This window comes from Diadema setosum, chromosome 19, assembly GCF_964275005.1.
Source record: "Diadema setosum chromosome 19, eeDiaSeto1, whole genome shotgun sequence".
Lineage (NCBI taxonomy): Eukaryota > Metazoa > Echinodermata > Echinoidea > Diadematoida > Diadematidae > Diadema > Diadema setosum.
Window position 1 is genome coordinate 8,103,844 of NC_092703.1, and position 24,447 is coordinate 8,128,290.

A 24,447-nucleotide genomic window follows, 5' to 3' on the forward strand; every position below is an offset into this window, starting at 1 on the left:
TCAAGATGTGTACTATGTTCATTATCTTGAATAATGAAAAAAGAATTGTACCATCATCACAAACTTTCGACAATTATCCTGTATGTTTGTTTTTGTTTTGCAATGTATTGAATTAGTTTACTTTTTTTGTTTTATTTGTTTGATAAATTAATGTGTTGTTAATTCTGTAGTCATCTCAATTTAATTCTTTTTTATATTCATTTTGACAAATTGTCAGCTTAGAACCAGAAGGGTGCTACACCATTCTAAGATTTGAGTGTGAATAAAAATGAAACAATCAATTTTCATAAAATAAAAAGTTTATTCATTAAAAAGTTGGTAGATTTATAAGCACTGTTCTAAATATAGGGTAAAATAGTGCCCTTGTCGTTCTGAGTTTTAACATATTTTACTGAAAATGACAATATTTCAAAATTGACACCATAATGTAGAGGAGATCGAGCTAGACGACATGATACCAATAACTCAAAACGGTATCCCATAAAACTGCAATAGAGCCCTCCGGTTCTCAGCTGATGATATATATGTTGCATGCAAAACTTCTATTATCATTATCATAAATCAGTTTAATCAGCAATGTTCTGATCATTAAATCAATACTATTACTGACAGTTCTATACGATAATATAGGATACATATTACCAACATTGTGGCCACACCCAGTACATCTGAGTGCTACATCAAGCAAGCACATACTATGTTAGATCCAATTCAAAATCTTAATCATACACACATCTGTGAATGGTATCACACTTCATACATTTCATCTACATGACACAGGAAGAAAAAGCAAATCAGTTACATAAACTCTATGCATACACACTACCAAATTCATCAAATTTCATTTATTCTTCTTGGTCTGCTCTGCCATTTTACCAATGACAGAACTGCTTGGCATAGAATATGAATTTCTTTATTATATTGTATTGCTCACAACATATCAATTTTATGGTCTGTTGGAAAACACACACACACACACACACACACACACAATAATCAAATTCCATGACACTATTCAAAACAATGTCAATCTCATCAATATTCAATCAAAGCAGGAAACACTGCTCATCTGTTGTGAATACGTGTATCTATTGTCACATCCAGACATCCTTATCGATTGCCATGACAACTGTCCAAAAACTTAATATTGCAGGGTCACCAAACTGACACCATGCTCACTCCTACCCATTGTCAGTCTCAGTGTCACATCAAGGCCCAATCAATTTCATTGACAGGTTCTTTTGATGTCATATCACCTGACACACAAGTGGTACACACACACACACACACACACATACACACACATACACACACAGACACGTTCCCCTGATCCACCCTCCCCACAGGAAAAAAAAGCAAATCAAGTCGACCATTTTTTTTTTTTTTTTTGCCAGAGAGTAGACTTGATTGATCCAAATACTTGACCCACAGCGCATTCCAATAGTTTCAGTGTTAAAACACTTAACCTGCTGTTCCAATCTTTAATCAATCAATATCACGGTCTCTGTCCCTGGATCTGACAGACAGACAAACACACAATGGACCAACAGACAAACAAATATACAAATGATAATAATAAATCTCCTATCATCAGAAATAGATTAATAATTACAAACAAGCTCCAAATTTTCTTTATCATATTTTTAACTAAAATTTTCTTACAACTCTAAACATTTTTTAGATGAGGCCTGGTTTCATATCAAAGACATCAAAATAATTGGATGGATGATATTAAACATTTTGGAATAGAACACGACTACGTTTTGGGTCAATATTACAGCCTGTGGGTAATATCCTTGTTTTTATATTCATTTCATACCAGATGTGGTTTTGTATTCTTTCATTTTTGTGTGTCTCTTTTTAAAGGAATCTTAACCTTACAGGGGGGAGGGAGTAGATGTTGATATAGTTGAATCTTAAAGGTCCAGTTAACGTTTGGGAGTAGAGATTTCAAAAAAATTTCAAGATATCACATTTGATGTATATGTGTAGGTCTGTAGTATCATAAAACATCCTGGGCTACCATATAAAATTTTTGCAATAAAGCTTAAAATACGAGGAGATATCAGTGTTTTTCTTAATAAACCGTAACTGTAGACGGTTTAATTCAGAAACATTTTTATTATAACTATTGTTCATATTTTGTGTTTTTACAACACTTAACATTGATTATACAGATTCAAATTTTTACAGGGGTTGTTTCTAGCCCTAACTCACATTTTAGAACTATTTTGAAGCACTAATGCTGGGTTTTTGTTTCATCTGCAAATGGTAAATTATGCCTTTAAATTCCTGGTTTTAATACTTGACTACTATGAATGTATCAATGTGTTGCTTCCTTCAATCCCACACACCTCAAAGTGAGGGGGGCAAAAATCATGCTACTAGTTTATTAAAGTTACTTCGTGAAAGCTGAGTTATTCAGTTAACTTTACTACCCCCTTTAACCAGTCACAGCTGTAATCCTGTATGGAATCATATTGGCATACGGTACCATGTATGTCTATGACTTCCTCACCTTGCATCTCATAATGGCTGAAGTCATGATGAAGATGGTGACAATTATAGGAGGTATGCATTACCTCTCTTCATTGAAAAAAAAAAATGAATTAAAATGAATTAAAAAATGATGACAATTATAGGAGGTATGCATTACCTCTCTTCATTGAAAAAAATGAATTAAAATGAATTAAAAAATGATGACAATTATAGGAGGTATGCATCACCTCTCTTCATTGAAAAAAAAATGAATTAAAATGAATTAAAAGATGATGACAATTAGAGGAGGTATGCATCATCTCTCTTTAATGAAAAAAAAATTAAAATGAATTATGATGACAATTATAGGAGGCACGCATTACATCTATTCATTAAAAAAAAAATGAAATAAACTTAATTAAAAGATGATGACAATAGGAGGTATGCATCATCTCTCTGCATTGGTCAGAAACTGAATTGCCAATCTAATAATATACAATCTGTACCTCACTATATTGAATTAAAAGATGATGACAATTAGAGGAGGTATGCATCATCTCTCTTTAATGAAAAAAAAATTAAAATGAATTATGATGACAATTATAGGAGGCACGCATTACATCTATTCATTAAAAAAACAAGGAAAAGTAGAAATTACGCGGTGCATAATATATGTCCCCGCCGGAAGTAGCATTTTGTAGCAAAATGTACAATATAGGTCAAAAATCAAGGTCAAAGGTCAAAGAAGTCAAAGGTCAAAATTCTGTGTAGAAGTTTTGAAGCGCTCACCTAGTGCCATCACATAAAGCAAACGGAATCGAAATCGGGTTAGAAATGGCGAAGGAGTAGCATTTTGTAGCAAAATGTACAACAAAATCTAGGTCAAAAATTAAGGTCAATGGTCAAAGGTCAAAATTCTGTGTAGAAGTTTTGAAGCCCTCACCTAGTGCCATCACATAAATCAAACAGAATTGAAATCGGGTAAGAAATGGCGAAGGAGTAGCATTTTGTAGCAAAGTGTACAATACAGGTCAAAAAATCAAGGTCAAAGGTCAAAGAAGTCAAAGGTCAAATTTCTGTGTAGAAGTGTTGAAGCCCTCACCTAGTGCCATCACATAAAGCAAACGGAATCGAAATCGGGTTAGAAATGGCGAAGGAGTAGCATTTTGTAGCGAAGTGTACAATACGGGTCAAAAAATCAAGGTCAAAGGTCAAAGAAGTCAAAGGTCAAAATTCTGTGTAGAAGTGTTGAAGCCCTCACCTAGTGCCGTCACATAAAGCAAACGGAATCGAAATCGGGTTAGAAATGGCGAAGGAGTAGCATTTTGTAGCAAAATGTGCAATACAGGTCAAAAAATCAAGGTCAAAGGTCAAAGACGTCAAAGGTCAAAATTCTGTGTAGAAGTGTTGAAGCCCTCACCTAGTGCCATCACATAAAGCAAACGGAATCGAAATCGGGTTAGAAATGGCGAAGGAGTAGCATTTTGTAGCAAAATGTACAATATAGGTCAAAAAATCAAGGTCAAAGGTCAAAGAAGTCATAGGTCAAAATTCTGTGTAGAAGTTTTGAAGCCCTCACCTAGTGCCATCACATAAAGCAAACGGAATCGAAATCGGGTTAGAAATGGCGAAGGAGTAGCATTTTGTAGCAAAATGTACAATACAGGTCAAAATCAAGGTCAAAGGTCAAAGAAGTCAAAGGTCAAAATTCCGTGCAGAAGTTTTGAAGCCCTCACCTAGTGCCATCATATAAAGCAAACGGAATCAAAATCGGGTTAGAAATGGCGAAGGAGTAGCATTTTGTAGCAAAATGTACAATATAGGTCAAAGGTCAAGGTCAAAGGTCACGACTGAAATTCTGTGTAGAAGTTTCAAAGCTCCCATGAAGTGCTATCATATAAAGCAAACAGAATCAAAATTGGCTCATAAATGACAGAGAAGTAGCAAATTGAAGATTTTGATCACACACGGACGCACACACGGACGGACGGACGGACGGACGGACACACGGACGGACACACACACGTATGGAGCCCGTTTCATAGTCCCCTGCTCGAACTCGTTCGGCGGGGACAAAAATGAAATAAACTTAATTAAAAGATGATGACGATTTAAAATAGGAGGTATGCATCATCTCTCTGCATTGGTCAGAAACTGAATTGCCAATCTAATAATATACAATCTGTACCTCACTATATTGAACTTGAACATCAGCATGTACCTCAACGCTGTATACCTGCATGAGGTTTTAAACTTTAACTTAGGGTTTTCATGCACAATAGAAAGCTCATAAATGCATTCATAATAGCTGCAATTAATAACCCATTACTTCTCAATTTACCTCTCTCTCTCTCTCTCTTTCTCTTTCTCTCAGTTTTAGTTTCACTTTGATTTTATTTGTCCACTTGTGCAAATACACAGAAATACACACAAATACAAAATGAAAATGATAAAATCAGGAACCTCTAATCATACTCATAACATAATAAAGACTATATACATTGTACAGGTACACAAAAGGAAATGACATACGTCTGAAAAATTATATACCTCGAGATACAAATGGAGAAGACTATCACCATGGCAACAGGCAATGTGCGTGACTAGGATGACAGCCTCGGATATCATGATACAGTGGACTCCCGTTAAAACGAAGTGCAATTGGCATCGGCAGCTTCCTTTTGTTATATCGAAATTTTGTTATAACTAAACAAATAAACAGTGAAAAACAAAGAGCGGATAATGTTGAGGCCTGAATCTTCACTTTGTTGTAACCGGAATTTTGTTATGACCGTGTTCGTTATAACGGAAGTGTACTGTACATAAGAAAACTAAGGCTTTTGGGGGTGACAGGTTGCATTTACACACCCACACCCATGCATACACACACATCTGCACACAAGGGGCCAACAAATTCCAGTCTAGTGACTAATAAGCATTGTTATTACAGTCACTCTGCTATGGCTGGAAAGTTCAACTGACCACAACATGATCTGTGGGGGGGTTGTAAGCCAAATAATGCTTTTGTCTGAGGCAACAAACGTTAATTACCAATTTTGGATGGTTTGATTTTGCTACAACACACATTTCCCATAGATAACTGGTTATATTGCTCAAATATTTCACAACATTATTCTCTAACAGCTAGCTACAGTGCAAGTCTTTTTTTTTTTTTTTTTTTTTGCCATTTCCACCAGAAACATGTCGAATATTTTACAGAAATTGAATACATAAATAATTCTACCAGGCGATGTCTTTCACATACGTAAGCTGGTAGAATATCACCAGAAATATTGGCATATATCAAGTTTAAAATACATACAATTCATGGAAAATTCTAGCATGCAAAACAAACATTATGTGGGTTTGAAATAATACACTTTTTTATATGGATGGTAGATTTATGAGGATGGATGATAATGTCACTCTCATGTAGTTAGATATAATTAATATCCATCTTATGATAATCTTCAACATATTATTATACATTTTTTTCACCACAATATTTGTATTTTTTTCATAACTGTAAATTTCATAAAAGAATTAATTTCATATGGAGAGTTTGTTCGCAAAAACCAATAAGTCCATTTTTGAAGATTTTGAAGTACAGTCTCTGTCATAAAGTACAAAATAATACCTTTTAAATGATATATCGGTCACTACATATAAACGTACATTTTTGAAGTTATGGTCAAAAGAAGCAAAAATTTTCTTATTATTCTCTTTATTTTTCTTGACCTTTAATCGCAAATATCTCCATTTGGCAAATATGGACTTATCGGTTTTTGCAAACAAACTCTTCATATACAGTCAAACCTGTCTATAGCGGCCACCCAAGGGAGACGGAAAAAGTGGCCGTTATAGACAGGTGGCTGCTATAGACAGATAATCCAACTTTGTGTGCATTGCTTACATGCACATGTGTACGTATGCACACACCGCGTGTTTCATGCATTTAACCATGCCGGTGTATCATTGCACATCTTACACCTAGTATGTGTATTGTCGTGAAGAAAGCTTGCACTAGTGCATTATTATGACTGAATGAGGGATGAATGCAGCGGTGGCAATCACTGAACGTTGCCCGCACGGCTACAAAGCAGAAAAACGCGCTGAATTATCAGCTCGGTTACGGCTCCATTGAGTTTTTGGCCGCTATAGACAGTTTAAAATCTACCACGGGAAACAAAATTTGTGGCTGCTGGCCGCGCTAGAGAGGTGGCCGCTATATACAGGGTCTTTAACAGGGCTTTTCTCTCGGGGGGATTTTTCAGTGGCCGCTATAGACAGGTGGTCGCTATAGACAGGTGGCCGCTAAGACAGGTTTGACTGTAGTACGTTTCTGAGTATCTATGCCATACATTTCAAGCAATGCTTCTATCTTACTCATATACCACAAGTATTAAGTCTCATATTTGTTGTATTCAATAATTTGCATATTCATTCCCAATCCAATGGAAACTCGATATAAAGAGATCTGATATAACAAAATACCAGCTGTAACAAACTAATTTCTTCGGTCTCAATGAATTTATTTCCTTTGTTTTGTATTGATTATTGACTACTGATGTAACAAAACATCTGATATAATGAACAAATAGTCTCAGTCCCAAGGATCTTGCTGTACTGAGTATCCACTGCATATTTGTAATTTACTTGTAGAATGTCAAATATGGAATCTATGTTTCGAAAAATGTATTTGCTTGTCTTACTTGAAGAGCGGCGTCTCCTTGTAGTCTTTATTGATGGCGCTGAAGCCAAGCTTCTTGAGGAGAAATTCCAACTTCCGTACATCTGAACACGCCTCCAGGACGTCCAGCTCGAGCTCAGCTTGCAGTTGTTCTCTTTCAGCTGTGTTCACACAGGAAGATAAGGAGAAGAGATTATGCAATTAGCATCACGAGCCCCTTTCACACACAGGAGTTAGCAGTTTTTGCATGGCAATGTAAAAATTTTGTTCATTTACCACCATTCACACTTGCAGGAAAAATCACTTGGCTGCAAATAAAGCGCTTTGATTATTCCAGTCTGCACATGGATGAACAATATTATTGGAGCATCACAGCAGGCACCCTAGCTCACATGTAAATGTATGTGTGGTGAGTTCAATTATGGGATTTAAAAAAAAAAGAAGAAAAATTGATAGTTTCTTCATGTACCCTTCATACACCATGCAGGGCAAATTTTAAAGAAAGTGTGAAAAAAAAAATCAAGCTAGATCAATTTTTACATAGTAAAAATGTGATTTATACCATATGAAGAATCGCCGATTGTAAACACACCTTTTTGTGCATTTTGAAACGACGTTTTGAAACGGCATTTATATCAAAATGAACACGGACACAACCACATTTTGCACTAATCACATTTCAAAATGCTGATTATAATATGGCCCCGAAAAGTTGAGCATCAACACAGCTTAAGAAATCATGATGCATGACATGTATGGTATTCAAGTGAAATGATTCTAGTCACAAAACAGTTTCCTAAAAATCAACATCATCTAGGTGGTTTTCAGGGTAGAGTAGTTCGCAACATTGAGATTTTTAAGACAAAGCACTTGTGCAAGACAAGTGTTAGAGCAGGGAGGTGATCATCTCACCTCCCTGGTTAGAGTGAAAAGGGAAACAGCTAGTACATCATTCAGAAAAAAGACAAACATGATAAATCATATGGGATGTTATCTGCAGTACACAGGGTGCTCCTTTCACACAACAAGGCAGGACAATTTTAAGGACTGCCAGTTCCACAAAATTTTCAGATTTTTAAAGATTCCTTCATTTTGGGGGTTTGGGCCCCCCTGGGGGCCCCCTGGGTGGGGCATGGTGCCCATTTTAACAAATTGAGATCCTAACCCCCTAGGGATGATACCTGCCAAGTTTGGTGAAAATAGGTCATGGGGTTCTCAAGAAGAAGATGAAAATGTACAATTTAGGCCCCATTAGGACCCCTCCCCACCCCGCTCCCCTGGGTCCCAAGGGGGCACCCCTGATTCTGCCATGAACAAACTTGAAACTACAGTCATCAATGTACTAACTGATAGTATTAACTTAGATTTAACTTAAGATTTTTACAGATTCCTTAATTTGGGGGGTTTTGGCCCCCCTGGGAGCCCCCTGGGTAGGGCATGGTGTCCATTTTAACAAATTGAGTTCCTAACCCCCTAGGGATGCTACCTGCCAAGTTTGATGAAAATCGGTCTTGGGGTTTTCAAGAAGAAGATGTAAATGTAAAAAGTTTACGCACGACGGACGAAACTTCAAGATTTCCCATTAGAAAGTCGTTTTGAGCCTTTTAAAATTTTGACGCACGCATACGCACGCGTAATGATGACCTGGGTAATTAGCATAGAAAAGTAAGATCAAGCGTGACCTGAACTTTACATCCACCGAAAATGATATACAGATGATATTTTGATATGAAGTTATGATCGATCACGTGACTTTATCTGAAAATCACAAAATGGCGGCTAGATGACGTGACGGTCACAGATATGTTATCGTCATGAAAAGTTTCATGTACAGAGATATTGATATGAGCTATGTTGACTGAAAATTTCACGTTATTCCGTCATGTCATTGTTGAGATATTTTGTCCACAAAATTCGTCAGAAAGAAAGAAGAATAAAAAAAAAGGACGATTCCGTACAAACTCAAGAGGTGATACGCCGATAGCGTATCACCTAGAAAAAATGCCGGGTAGAATCACCTTCTTTTATAAACGAACTATAACAATCACATACATAACAAGGCAATGACGGTATGAATCTCTGCATTTTATGTGCAGTTTTCTACAAGGGGCATGCAAATTGCACCAAGAAACCAGTCTGTCTGTATACATAATGGAGAAAACTAATACTGCTGTCTTGCTTGAAAATCCTTTTCAGATTACAGAGTTCTCATATGGCTATACGAGTTATGGATGTGGAACATTTTGTGTGTCTGAATGCTCTAATATATTGAAACCTCATATGGATATACTGTAGGCCTATACGCCGAATATTTCGTGAAGTTTTTATTTTTGCGAATTTTGCGAGTCAGGTGCTATTCGCGAAATTAAAGACACGCGAAAACATTGACTCTAATCCCGATGTGAATGTGACGTACGCATTGTATACTTCCTCTGTTCAGTACAGGACTCCACGATCGCGAATTTAACCACTCGCGAAATCATTGGGAATTTCCGATTCGCGAAAAATTAGACTCGCAAAATATATGGTGTATACAGTATGTGGAATATCAATACGATGGTTTGAGCAGCATTTCAATATACATAATTGTATGACAGAGAAAGGTTTGCGGTAGCACCATAAATACATAGTCCTTGTAGGGATGATTATCGTGGCTTGACAAAAGAAAAAAACTAGAAAGAGAACATGTTTTAAAGATTTTAAACCTTTTTCTTTTTCTCCTAGCAATTCAAAATGCTTTAAAGGGAGATTTTTTAAAACTGAATGTCATTCCCTTCAATTACTGTAAAATGTAAAGGATTCCAAAAAATATTTAAGAAATCACCAATGAGCAAACCTTAGTGAAATCTATTTCCAAGATTTTTCCAAACCACATTGATAGTTTTCCCTTTTTTTCCAGGCCTATACCAAAAAAGAAAAAAAGAAAAATGCAAAATAAAAAAGTTAATGACTTTTCTAGGTTTTTCCTGACTGTGGAACTCTGTGTTTCATTCACTAACTCCATTATTTCTTTCAGCAATAATGCCTGATTTGGCACAGGTTAGCTGGTTGTACAAGCGATGGTATGAGCTTTCTGGTTATAATCACAAAATCTAGGGATATAACAGCTGGAAAACAACAGAGCAAGTCCAGCAACTGTTCAGAAATTTATACACAATAGCTGCACAGCCAGACTGACCACAAAGATGCCAAGACATGGTCAAAGGACACAAAGGCTCGGTCTTCGCAGAATCTAACGGGGGATATGGCTGTGTGTCTCAGCCTTGAAAACGTCAGAACACCACAAATCACATCCCGGATTCACTGCCCTTCTGTTGAAAACCACTTCGCAAACAGATGACTGTAGGCATAACCTCGATAAGCTTGCCCTAACTACACTTCTGATGAATTTGTTTTTATTTTGAAAATGGCAATGTGAAGACAATGCACTTGGCACAAAGACACAATTTCTGGTCGGTTTTCTCAATTTTAGATCATGTGTGCCTGCCAAATCTGCCACTAATTGGACAAGCTATTAAGTATTCAGGCAAAAGGCAGAGGAAATGCAAGCTTTCACCAAAAGGGAAACAAAGCATCTGATCGAAAACCATCTCAGTTTTCTTTTGCCTGCAAGAATATCAGGGTAAAAATAGAATGTTAATCCTGGACTTTTCCAGCAAAGTTGTTGCTACTTGATATCTGGACATTCATGAACTCTTCATGTGCCACAGTGTACTTGTAAATCCCTGGTGTGCCATTATTCTGAAACAGCAACGTCATCACACTATTGTATGTTTTAGCATAGCAGCAACATTCTGTTGTTCAAATCCATGTAACTTTTCTAGATTTGCGTTACTCTGGACACGTAATGAGTAAACCTGTAGAGAAAATGCCAAGCTTTGCTTTGATGTAAATTGTATGACAAATCTATGATTTTGTTTTTCTTTCAAATGACCAGTAGCTGCATTATTGTAGATACGTGACTATTGCACTCAAAACAGCGACAGAAACGTAGAATTCATTCAAAAATCCAGTAGGGACACCACCTGACAGTCAATCACCATATAAAACACAAGCTACACGTGACAGGAATAGAATTGAGAAATGCTCTCATTGCACTGTAAGAACCTTATTTCACATTTGGATTAATGAACCTTTGGCAATAATGCCACAAATGTTTGGATTAACGAACAACCCTATTTCATTTCCAGGCTAACAAACATAAAGGAATACCATGGTATGGAATTTGTGTGTTTCTGAATAACGAACCTTCAGAATAATGCCACAAAAGTTCATATTAACAAACCTTACTTCATTTTTGGATTACAAACATCAAAGGTATATAGATGGAATTTGGGTGTTTCTGAATAACAAATCTCATGAAAAACAAACCTTATTTCATTTTCAAATTACTGAACCTTCAGAATAACAAACATTAAACGGGATGGCTAGTAACTGATTAGTGGGAATGCTGGGGGATGATTGTTCCAATCCTTGCGGGATTCATTTAAGAATACATTATATATCTATTGTTGTGTGAAAATTATTTGCTTCAGAATGGTCTCATATTCAAGTAATGTGCAGTTTAATATTTCCAGGTTAGCATGCCTGTACAGTAACGGGGCGATCGTTAACGGGAAACTGCACATTACTTGAATAGGAGACCATTCTGAAGCAAATAATTTTCACACAACAATAGATATATAATGTACTCTTAAATGAATCCCACAAGGATTGGAACAATCATTCCCCATTATTCCCACTGATTCCCACAGATCAGTTACTAGCCATCCCCTTTAACCGTAATTTCTAACATCGGTCACACCTCTAATATTTCTCATTATCTAATTTCACACTTACCAACTCAAAATGACTTGATTGTGGAGTGGAAAAATACTTCAAAGATAAATAAGATTGTCCTTTTTCCCCATGTATACTTGTCACCACTTCATGACATAATGCCCCTTACCTGCATATATGTGCACATAATTTGCTATCAACTGATCATGTGAGAACAATAATGGAGGCAATAAACGGAATTAAACTGCACAGAGCAAGGTACTCAATTCTATTCCGCCATCATTAAAACAGTCATTAAAACCTCCCATATTGCACAGTAAAGATCATCGATCGTTTTAATCAAGCTTATGGTTGACTCGTGTGAGAATAAAGTAAAAAGCAAACAAACAATGACACTTTCATTTTCTTTTAATACTGCATTTGGTTTGGTGAGAATCTGGTTGTCATATTACAACATTTAAAATCCTATAAAGCAGCACCGGATACAGTAAAAAACAAACAAACAAACAGCTCTACAAAAAAAAGAAGAAGAAAATAGATCTGCATGGAAAAAGGAGGGAAATTAAGGACAGAAAGAGGAAAAAACAAGGGATGAAGAAAGTAGCAAGTTTATTACACTCTCTTTAACCCGTTCTGTACTGAATTCTGAAATGCCCAAAGACTTAATACGCAAGCAACCAGGTTCCCGTACTCAACGGGTTAATTAAGTACAATGTCAAGCAATACTGCCATAACAGAACATATAAGAATTATATATATAGCAGCACTTAAGAAATTGGGGCAAAAAAAAAATAAGAAGCCTGAATCTACAGTAGATGAGAATGCATGGTTAAATAAGGGTGAAAGAAAGAAAAAAAAAAGAAGAAAAGATGGAAGAATAATTGTATCAATGTGCGTGGTGAGATCATTATAAAAAAGAACTTTCCCATCTTACACAAGAGTATTTGAGTATGCATGCACCCACAAGAAATGTCAAATTTTAATGTCTTGTCACACAGAAAGCAATAACATTGTTTCTTATTTCAACAATATTATGTGATCACATTCTGTTTTAAGAATTTGCAACAGATTTCTGAAATCATGAATATTTGCACTGAGGTGGCCCTAATATGAATCAACTGGTTTCATGACATGTACTGTATGAAAACAGCAAGAGACATCAAGAATAAGATAACAGACTCAAATGGCAACAATTGACCCTGAAGGTAAAATCCACTTTGTTGACTAAATGAGAATGAATTACTATAATTTCCTTTACATCGATGTTATCCTTCAAGCAACACATGATGTCGTATTATATGTGGCAGTATGTGACTCAAAACTATTCACGTGTATGTACTTGATGATAAGAAATAGAACTGTTTTCCTTCTCTTTTTTTTCATTTTGTTTTGCTTTCCACTGATGCTCTTGAAACTTTACAACCATAAATCATAATCATGTGACAGCAGTTAGTTCCAATTCAAAGAGGATCCTAACTTAAAGGTACTGTTTACCATTGGAAGCAGTGATTTTAAAAATGTTCGAGATATCACATTTGATGCATTTAGTATAGGTCAGGTGTATCACAAAACAGTATAACATTTTACTATAAAATATAAGGAGATATCACTATTTTTCTCAATAAACCATTATAACTGTAGACTGTTTAGTCTAAAAATATCTTTTTTATTCTAGACGGTTTAGTCTAGAAGCATTTTTATCATAACTGTTGTCCACATTTTGTATACTTAACAATACTTAACATTGATTATACCGTATCAGATTTTTACATTGGTTGTTTCTGTCCCGAACTCACATTTTAGAACCATTTTGAAGCACTAAAGCTGGGTTTTTCTTTCATCTGCAAATAGTAAATGATGCCTTTAACCTTGTTACTCAGGAATGTGGCATGCCTGCCTTGCCTCTGATGCACACGAGATCTCCAATTTGATCCCGAAAGAGAAAGACACCAGCCAATGATATGTGCTTAGACTACCAGCAAACGCATTGAGCATGTTTCTACTGTACAATAAATATCTTGGGTGATGCACAGTGATGCAGGTAACACCTCAAAATTTTCTTCAGTAGAAACACACCGCAGGTAGTGGGTGATACAACATCATGTGAGGCGATCCTTCATCTATCGTTTAACCCATTGAAGACTAATCCCGAGTACACTCTGGCAGGTGTCTACGGGAAACATGTGCTGTAGCAAATTCAGTCCGTCCTCAATGAGTTAAGGTAGTCGCTGCGATGTGATGCGAGGGACAATTGACAGTAAAAACAGAGCATGCATGTAATGATATTCGTAGTGCACCTGAAGTCTCGAGTTCTTACTAGGAGATTTTGCACAGTGCAAGCACGACCTGACCTGTGACCTTATGATACATGACTTACTGGTTCCATATATTTTGCAAGTACCCTCGCATGACCCCTCATCAATGCATACTTCAGTGCTCAGCAGAAACAGTTCAGATAAGGCGTTTTCACATAAGCCCGATGTTTCGAAATAGCGCGCTATTTTCTGACTTGGGAAATTAACCCGATCACGAAATAGCGCGCTATTTGATAAAGTGAACACAAATTAGCGCACCAATTGTATCGCTGTGATCGAGAAAATTTCTCAAGTCCAACTCGGGAAATTTCTGAAATAGCGGGATAATATAGCGAACTAGCGCGCTATTTGATAATGTGAAATCGCCTCAAGAAATTAGCGCGATGCATCCCATCATGCCTAGCCTGTTTTTTTTGAAAGCGCATGCTCTATTGGTATACCCGACACTGTTTGCGCATGCTCAGCTGTCGAATTAGCTCGAAAAAATTTCGGGCTAATTCTCTTCGGGCTGATGTGCATAGGAAATGAAATAGCGCGCTTATTTGCAATCGCAAAAAATATCTCGAGCTTGGATTTTTATCGGGCTGATGTGAAAACGCCTAATGTGGCAAAATATGAGGTGATGCAGGTGCTAAAAAAATGCGGTGATACAAAGGTATCACAAGGTGTCTAGTAAAAACTTCAACTTTGTCCCTGGACAAACCCATTAAATGGGGACTGTGTTATCTTAATGTGTTTCAAAAGCATTCCTACCATGCTAGAATGTTCATTACTCCGAAATTGTTAATCCACAAATCATGAGAAGGTGCATTTTAGCCAAAAGCCTTTGAGCCTCATTTCGCTTTCGGGTTAATGAACCCTCGGAAATAGTGAACCTTCAGAATAATGAGCTGTAACCACGTACAGCTGTGCAATAATGGATTAGAAGATAATGAACGAGTGCATCTTGAGTCAAAGAAGAACAAGAAGAAGGAAGAAAAAAGAAGAAGTAAAAAAAGGAGAAAAGGGATAGAAAAAGGACAAAAAATATCAGAGGAGAAAAAGAAGAAGGAAAAGGAAAATAAAAGAGAACAATAAGATGAAAAAGGAGAAGGGGAAGAAAGAAAAGAATAAAAAAAATTGAAGGAGAAGAAGGGAAGGAGAAGAAGAAAAAGAAGAAGGAAAAGAAGGGTAGAGGTAGATCAAGAATTCAAAAGATGAAGAAGAAGATGATGAAGAAGTAGAAGAAGAAGGGAAAAAGTAGAAGTTGAAGCTTCAACTTTTGATGCTTAAATGATCAATCTACAACTGACACTACTCACCATGAACCCTAATTATTAGTCTTTGTTTGAGGCTAATAATAGACCTGTCTTGGGTGTGCAAGGTGAGGACTGTACCTGTGCACAGGTGCAACAGTCAGCCCAACCTCCACCATCCTGGAAGATTAATGTGGCAGACATGTCTGAAGACTCATGATAGTTAGGTTAACACGCAGTTCCTAAACTTTATAAAGTTTAGGTTGAAAACTTAACTCTCTATGATTAGCTTGTAGTTTAACACCATGTGGACGCACTCGAAAGTTAGCAATCTTAAAGTTTAGTTGATGGTTAAAACCATGAGACATCTTAGGGTTTACGCTCTCTCCACGAGCCATGGGGGGTCCCCACTTTCGTTCCATGTGGACACAATAATCAACAAGCTAGTGAGTTAGCCTGAACATTGCTTCTTGTTTGCATGGGGGGGGGGGGGGGGGTGGGTGTCAACCTCCAGCTGTGCCATTTTGTTTGGGCATAAGGTCATCTAGCAAGGACTCTGCACTTCCGGTGTAATCATCGAGTGGGTAACTTAAAGTTTAGGTGAGTGTGTGCACCCGCGTTGTGAATTCACGAGTGGAGCTATTCATTGACAGTTAAGTTCTATACCTAAACTTCAAGTTTGGCAACTGCGTGTGAACGCAACTAATATCTTTAATGTCTTTAATGTCTTCAACTTTCAGTTTTAACCTTTGATGATGAGCCTGTAGATTTAAAGGCTGTGCATCCCTATTGCAAATATGTCAGGAAATTGCGTATGGCGAAAGAATAAAGTCTCCTAACAGCATGTATGAAATCTTATGGTAATACACCTCAGAGTTTTTAAAAAAGAAATGAAAAATTAACCCCATGTCATTTCAGAACACGCTCCCGTTTTGTAACGATAATGATATAGTTGGAATTTTTGGGGAGTCTAAACAGATTTACTGGAAATCTTTAGTATTGTTTCTTCCTCTATCATAAAAAAAGTTTCTAGTTTTACTATTCTGAAGAAAGGTCTGAAATATCTACATGTACCTTTACAATACCAGCTTATGAAAGGGACCTAATTTTCAAGGTTGCAAAAGGGACATACAAACTTTTAACTTCATTGTACATCATATATTCGCACAACACCTAACCTAAATGGAAGATTGCATTTTTTAGTGAGAATTCCATCGATTGAATACAAATAAACCTGGTAGAAACATGTGTGTGCAGCGCTCGCGATAATTAAACCTGATGTGTGATGAAACCTTAGACACAACACAAACTGGCAAGGTTGACCGAGAAGTAGAGAGGAAATAATGTTCACAGAGAGGTAATGCTAACTGTCAAGTTCTTTAATTATCATGTCCACAGGAAGTAAAATACGAATGGGGTCGTATTTTACTTCCTGTGGACATGATAATTTAAGAACGCTAATGGACAAGGGGTAAACCCTAGGATATCTTGTGGTTCTAGTCATCATCTAATAGACTGCTCACTTTCTGAGTGCATCCCCAGGGGGCTAATCTATACTATTGATTAATCTTTAAACTAAGGTACTGTTTACCTTTGGGAACAGTGATTAAAAAAAAAAATGTTTGAGTATATCACATACGATGCATATGTGTAGGTCAGTCGTATCACAAAACATCCTACCATAAAAATTTTGCAATAAAGCCTAATCTTTTTCTCACTATTAACTGTAGATGGTTTAGTCTAGAAACAATTTCATTATAACTATTGTTCACATTTTGTATATCAAACAATACTTCACATTGATTATACTGATTTACTTTTTTACACTGGTTGTTTCTATTCCTTACTCACATTTCAAAACTATTTAGAAGCACTAAAGCTCATGCCTGGGTTTTTGTTTCATCTGCAAATGGTAAACAATGCCTTTCAGATTAGAAATATTCTGATTGTTAAACCTTTGTTTATTTTCAGATTAACGAACATCTACATATACGGAATTTGTGTACTTCAGAATAATGAACCTGATTTCATTTTCAGGTTAACGGAGCTTATGGAATAAGCAATATTGCCCTGGTGAATATGTTGTTTAGTAACGCAAACCAATTACCTTTTTAATACCAAGGAGGTACTATAGGTCTCGCCTAGTACCTCCTTGCTTTTACCATAGTATGTGCTGCAAGAGCCCTGAATCACTGTGGCAGCAGGGAACTATTTAAAGTGCGTGCTAAATTATGACCAAAAAGAAAAATATTCTCAAACATATTACACACAATTGAAATTCTGTCAGCTAAACCACTGGAATGTGTATTTACAACGCTAACTGCTGCAACAGTCAGATAGGGGTTAATTGTCATACGTGTCTATTCTGAATAGGTACATGTATGAGATCAGAATGCAGATCATTGTAGGTGGTCTACTCGAATCACTATTTGATAATTTTTGTGTGTGTGCGTGTGTGTGATGACTAAACAGAATATATGGTAAAAAAAAATCTGTATAACATTGGAACTCGTCAATGTTTTCTTTGACACACAGAATGTCGCTTCCAGAGTCCAGTGCTGCCGTTTTATGCCGGGTATGATTTGTCGAGAATGGTGGGGTCATCCAGAGTTCACAGACACTTTTTATAAGGTGCCTCCGACTGCAGTTCTAATTTGGAATCGCCGTTTCCCGCACAGCCATGCACACCGGTCCAAAGAGAGCTCACATGGAACCCGACTTGTACCCATGAGTCATGGTTTATTTCAGAAAAATGGAAGGGGCCAGAATTAAAAGGAAGAAAATAAGTTGAAGAGGAAGCAAGGGACATAGAGCAGAGAGAAAAAGAAAAAAGTCAAAACTTTCAATGTGAGGCACGAACATGTCTAGCTGCGTGCTGCTGAAGCCTAAATTGTAGACAGATTGGAACTATAATACAAAAATATGACAGGCTCACTAATAACTAAGGATACTGTTCATGGTATGTTACATATTATTAATGAGAAACACATCCAGTGCATTGAAAAGCCTCTATTTTTAAACTGATAGTCCTATCATTTCTCTGCTTAAATTGAATTTTCATCATTGTCCACTGTGCCACTGTCATAGCCATAGCTAACTGCTACTGGCTGGTCGTGCTGGTTATAACTAGCACAACGAAGACTACTGTATAAGCTGTAATTTTTGTGTACAGATATTTTCGCGAATGAGAAAGTCACAGACATTTTTGCGAGATGTTGTTTTTGCGAATTGACACCAACACTATTATAAATGCTCTATTATCACATGGTGACATTTTATGCGTGTTGTTAAATTCGCGATCATACTGTGATTCGCCAAATTCACGAAAATTAATCCCTCGCAAAAATAACAGCTTTATACACTATTATACACCAACTGTTTGTGAGTGTGCTGATAGTTCAATAGCACAACCTACAATATACATCAAGAGTCTGTATGCATATCATTCCTGTTCCCATTTGAACAGATCTTCCAAAATGGGCTACAAAGAATTAATGAAATACAATGTCTTCTCAAATGTGATGTTTCGGTGTGAACAAAAGACAGAGGGCCATAATGAATGAAGGGGAATGCAATAAATGTAAAGAGCTCTGTGACTATCTTGGACAGTGTTTTAGAGCAAAGATCACATGCTCTCATTTCAAAGAAATCTGTCTCAAGTGGAAACAAAAATCTGCAAAACTGAATAATCAAAGCTATGTACCATAAACTCATTTTTTAGTGATGACCTAAAATGAAACCAAACTCACTTTGGAAAAGTATCATCTTTGCTGAACATCAGCAAACTTTGGAATTCCCAGTATAATCCCAGATATTTACAGTACATCAGTTGCTTCTTCTGTGTAAATGAAATGTTTTTCGTTTGCATGCTTAGTGTCATTTGGCATAATTTGCAGTTCTGTGACATCTTATAATCAGACAGTATAAAAAAAAAACCCACAAGGCATCTGTTAGTTGTCCTAGACTTTATTCCATTTCACAAAACAGGCAAAAGGGTGTATCTTTACAGTTAAATACTGCATATCCCAGGTGACATATTAACAAAAGTTCTTTCATACTACATCGTGTACTTGTTTCATAGTTCGGAAGATTTGGAAGAAGAGTGAAATTGAACAAGATGCACGAATTGATAAAAGATACAGAAACACACACAACACACATGAAGCTATATTCCTTCCTGCAAAGCATCATGGTAACAAATCTCTAAATACTCTTCTTAAATCAACTGCATATTCAAAGAAAGAATACTACACATATACTGTCAGTAGAGAAAAAAGGGAGAAATTTCAGAGCTACTCATGCACTTTTGTAGAAGTGAAAAACAGAAGAGTTTTTACCCATACATCCCTACACATTCACTCTCTGGCTGTTTCCTTACAATAGCTCTCATGTTCAGAGCACTGCAACAAATGTTTCCCCTTCATGACTAAGCAGGCAAGCTTAAAATAAATTCACTTTAAAAAAAAAAAAAAAATCAGTAAAAGGTCTTCTATGTGCAATTCGCTTGCCCAATAGTAAGTTAGGGTAGCCCTGTGCAAATGGTCCAGCAGGCTGGCCTATGGCATTAAGTACATAGCTTTTATGAATCAATTTTAACCAATAGGGCTCATGATTCCTCCCCCCCCCCCCCAAAGAAAAAAAAAAAAGGTAAAACTAAATCAAGTGAAGACAAGGATTTTGAACCTTCTGTTTATATTTGGTAACATGGGATACGAGCCATGATTAAGCACAGGATATATTTAGACTGTGCCCTTCTCACACACCATTTTCTCTCTCTTTTGGGGGTCCTCGATGACATGGTACCTCCTGTCAAATGGTACCATAGAGCATGACAAGCTGGCTAAATCTGACATTTTAAGGACAGCAGGGCCTTGAAGTGACACTAGGCTGCACACACTTAAACCCTTATCAGGATTACCAGTACTGTAAAAAGAGGAATGTTCGCGTGCATTTTAATTTCGCAAATTTCGCGAGAGCCAAGTTTTGCAAAATTAAAATGCACATGAAAGTTCTTGTCCACACTATATGCATTGAATGTTACAGGCAACTCGAAAATATTTCATGTCGCGAAAAAGGCCGTCGGCTCCAATCTGCAAAAATTTCATGTTTTACAGTATTCAAATAATGCACGGTACAATGTACATAGGGGATAAATATAAACAAATTGTGTATGGTCACAAGTGCAATGACACATTAGTGGATTTCATAGTCAGTGAAAGATGAGGCATTCTACTTGACGAGGTTTTGCCTTGTTGAATAGAATGTATACCGTAAAACCAAAAACATTATATTGTGGCATGAAACTTTTGTGAATTGGTGCTGAAAGCCTTTCTTGTGGCAACTTTGTGAAACTTTGAAAATTGAAACTTACTGACTGGCATCTAATGTATCATGTAAACAAAATATGTAATGTACATTTCACTTTCGCAAATCTTTGATCCTCACAAAATTTGTGAAAGTTTCATGCATGCAAAAAATTTTGGATTTCACAGTTTCGTTTACGTAACGAAGTGGATGTATTGAATTCAGCAAATAGATGTGTAAATGGCAGGCTGCTCATATGACTTTCAGGGTTCTTCTACATCACGAGACTCAAAATAAGACAAGTTTCAAAAGATCAGTGCCAGTGAAATCTTTATCACAACCAAGAAAAAGATTAATATTAAAGAGAAACCTATCCATCAAATGGTCACAAGCTTTAATGATGTGTTACCTTAAAGCGATTTCACTGAAGTGTGTACTTGATTTACACACTCAAAAGTATTGTAATAGTGTCTGAAAGTTGAGTGCTGTCTACACCACACACTTCATTGGAATTCAAGATGGATTGCACTTTCAACATTTACATCGAGCAACAGGTTTCAGATTTCTACTCATAATCCTAACTGGTAGATCCTGATAAAGGCTCTCTCACCATCCATATAGGTTATATTGACATGTTCTTCAATATTTTCATGTCAAATTAATTTATCAGTGATGGAGGAATTGTGAAGACAACCTTTCTAGATACACAAATGACACAAGAGATTGCCACAATAATTAGCCTTAAACTCTCTTAAAGGTTTCTTGCAATGTTAAAGGGATCGTATACACATAGTTTTGGTTCAGACCTAACTTGAGGTTTAAACACTTTTTTTGTTGTAAGACAATGAGAAACCTTTTATGAAATATGAAAAAGCATGTAACTCCAAGAGGGATTCAACATTTATTTGATGAAAATTGGTTTTGAAATGGCTGAGATATCCAAAACAGAGCAATCCTAATAAAAGGTGGGACCCACCTTTTATTAGGATCGCTTTGGTTTACTTGTTTTTGGATGTCTCAGCCATTCCAAAAACAGATTTTCATCTGATAAACTTTGAATTCCTCTTAGAATGGTATACTCTGTATTATTTCTTGAGTTGTTTCTTGACATCTTGCAAAAATTTAAAAGCCCAATCCTCATCTCCACCAACACTACCCTCCATTTAATATCTGCTCACTGAAGAAAGCCAGGGTTTCCACATGACTGCATTTTGAATTTGGGTCAGAAAAACTTTAGTACGGTATTTATGGCAACTAAATTGCAAGATAGGGGAAAGCAGCTGATATGAATTAGAGGGAAAAAACACAAACATAGCAGTATGCAGATAAATTCATTGATTCAGTTTGCTCTAATTTATATGTCACAAGGCATATGAGCAACACAACTGAATACAATGTAAAAAGATGGATCTTTAATGGTACACTGGGGGGCAGGGGAGGGGGCATGTCCCCCTTTTGATTTTTTCCCCTTTTCTTTAAACAAAGAAACAAAATGAGGCTTTTATTTTTCCTTTTAAATAAAACACTTTTTTTCTTTCGCTTGTCAGCTGATGAAACCTGGAAGTGGCACAAAATTTCTGTTTAGGCCTTTTATTTTATTTTTTTTTTTTGCTTGTCAGTTGATTTAACCCAGAAGTGGCTCCAGAAATAGAAACTGCTTTGCCCCCCCCCCCCCCCCTTTTGGAATTCCTGGATCCATCCCAATCTTGGAGCATTATCCAGGAGAAAGTTAAGCTTATTCAAACTGAAAAGACTCTTAAATGTCTCCCTGTCTTACAATGTCACCCACATAGAATAACTGCCTAAAGTCATATTTGAAAATATCGAGAAAAATTATAAAAACAAGTTGGTTTTCTCAATTCTTATTCTTTATTCAAGATTCAACTCATAACAGCCAAATGATTGCACCATAATGGGGATATAACATGAGTTAGGCAATACTACCACTAGCTGTATCTCATTCAGCAGCTTGGACTTTGGCAAAAAAAAAAAACCCAAAAAATAGATTTTCACAAAATATTGACTTAAACAGTCAATCAATTTGAGGATGATGACAATTTACACTGGAAATACACACACACAAACTCTCTCTCTTTGCCCCCTTACCACATGCGCACTCCCTGAATCATGAGACAATCGTCATGGCAACAGGGAAAGGAGTGGATAGTGAGTCACGCTGGAGTCATTAGTAGGCAGATAATAGCCGTGTTCCAGGCTGCGAGTCCTCAGACTATCTAGGAACTCACGCACGCTAATTCGTCGTGAAGGAGATTGCCCCGTGCACAGTTGCTCACGCTTTTCCTCCCGTTTTGTTGAGTTTGGGGCTGCTTATCATCCGCAATACGCGGGCATGACGCCAAAATGCTCACTTACTGACGTAAAAACTTGACGAAAAACATTCATTGTGTGGCGAAAGGTCACTACGTGTGATGCAAAGGAATCCGAACACATTAACTATAAAGAGCACATCCATCATATCGACAGCATAGCTCTATATTTGAGCCAGCATATTGCAACACAACATGATTAAATATAATCCTGAAGTTACATACAGGTAAATGAGGGAAAAACTTGGCAGCACATTTTGCAAACATTCAATTGATCTAAATGATATCAATACCAGCAATGTACACATAAATAAGACAAAGTGTAAGACAAATCTCAGGATTTCCAAGTTCATATGAAAAGAGTCACATGACCCATAAAAAAAAATAAAGAGGAAAAACTTGACAGAAAAGTGTTTGTATCACCCATCAACAATTGAGGATGCTCTAATTAGAGAGAGTGACGTTATGCTATGAATCTCAGGACTTTCCCCGAAAAGAAAAAAAAAGCCTTTGCGACATGTCATTTCTCGGGGAAATTAAGGTGGTTTCGTGGTGGCGGAAACACGACAGTGAACGCATTGATCAAATTTAGGAAACTGCACAGCAGAAGAAACTTGCTTGTATGCAGTGCTTGCCATCAATAATTGATGTGACATCTACGATCTCACATGATGCATACTGTTTAATCCCTCTAGTCCCAGAGACTATATAATTTTCACTATTCATTGTAGCATTTTGTAGGGTAAGGTAAAAATAGTGTGCCCTTTCTTGTTCTTATATCATTGTTTGTAATAATTTGCAGAATTTTCAAAAAGCGTATTTTGCTCTTGAATCAGTGATAATCTTTAAGTTTGTTAATAGTTCTTTTCTTTCTGATTTTGGGCAGATGTATTGAATTCAACTTTTTCCATCCACTCCATAAACCTGCAGAAGAGAAAAGCTAACTTCTTACTGAGAATTGTCATTCTAATTCAGAGACAGGAAAAAATAGAATGAGCAATGTCAGAGTGTCCTAAGTTTGATTTCCTTTCTCCCACAACACCACAGGATGCTGACTTTCCTGTGTCACAGATAATAACCCCAGTAGGTTACAGTTTATTATTCTAAAGGCTTTCTAATGTGAAAATGAAGGAAGGTTTGTTATCATAATTCTGAAGGTTTGCAAGTACGCATTTTTGGGGGGCATTTTCGTATTACCAATACCTCCTTTGATTTTTGGACGAACGAACCTTTGGAAAAAGAAACCTAATTTCATTTATTTCATTTTAGATTACAGTACTTTTACACTAACAAAAATAAACCTTATTTCATTTTTCGGA

General features: G+C 36.6%; 1 protein-coding gene across 1 annotated transcript in view; it reads right to left on the minus strand.

Moving 5' to 3' along the window:
• LOC140242970 (leucine-rich repeat serine/threonine-protein kinase 1-like) overlaps nt 1-24,447 on the minus strand; it is an 89,501-nt gene that overhangs the window by 38,291 nt on the left and 26,763 nt on the right. The window contains exon 3 of the mRNA XM_072322713.1: nt 7,191-7,329. Within this exon, the coding sequence (XP_072178814.1) occupies nt 7,191-7,329 (139 nt within the window). The remainder of the gene's footprint in view (nt 1-7,190; nt 7,330-24,447) is intronic.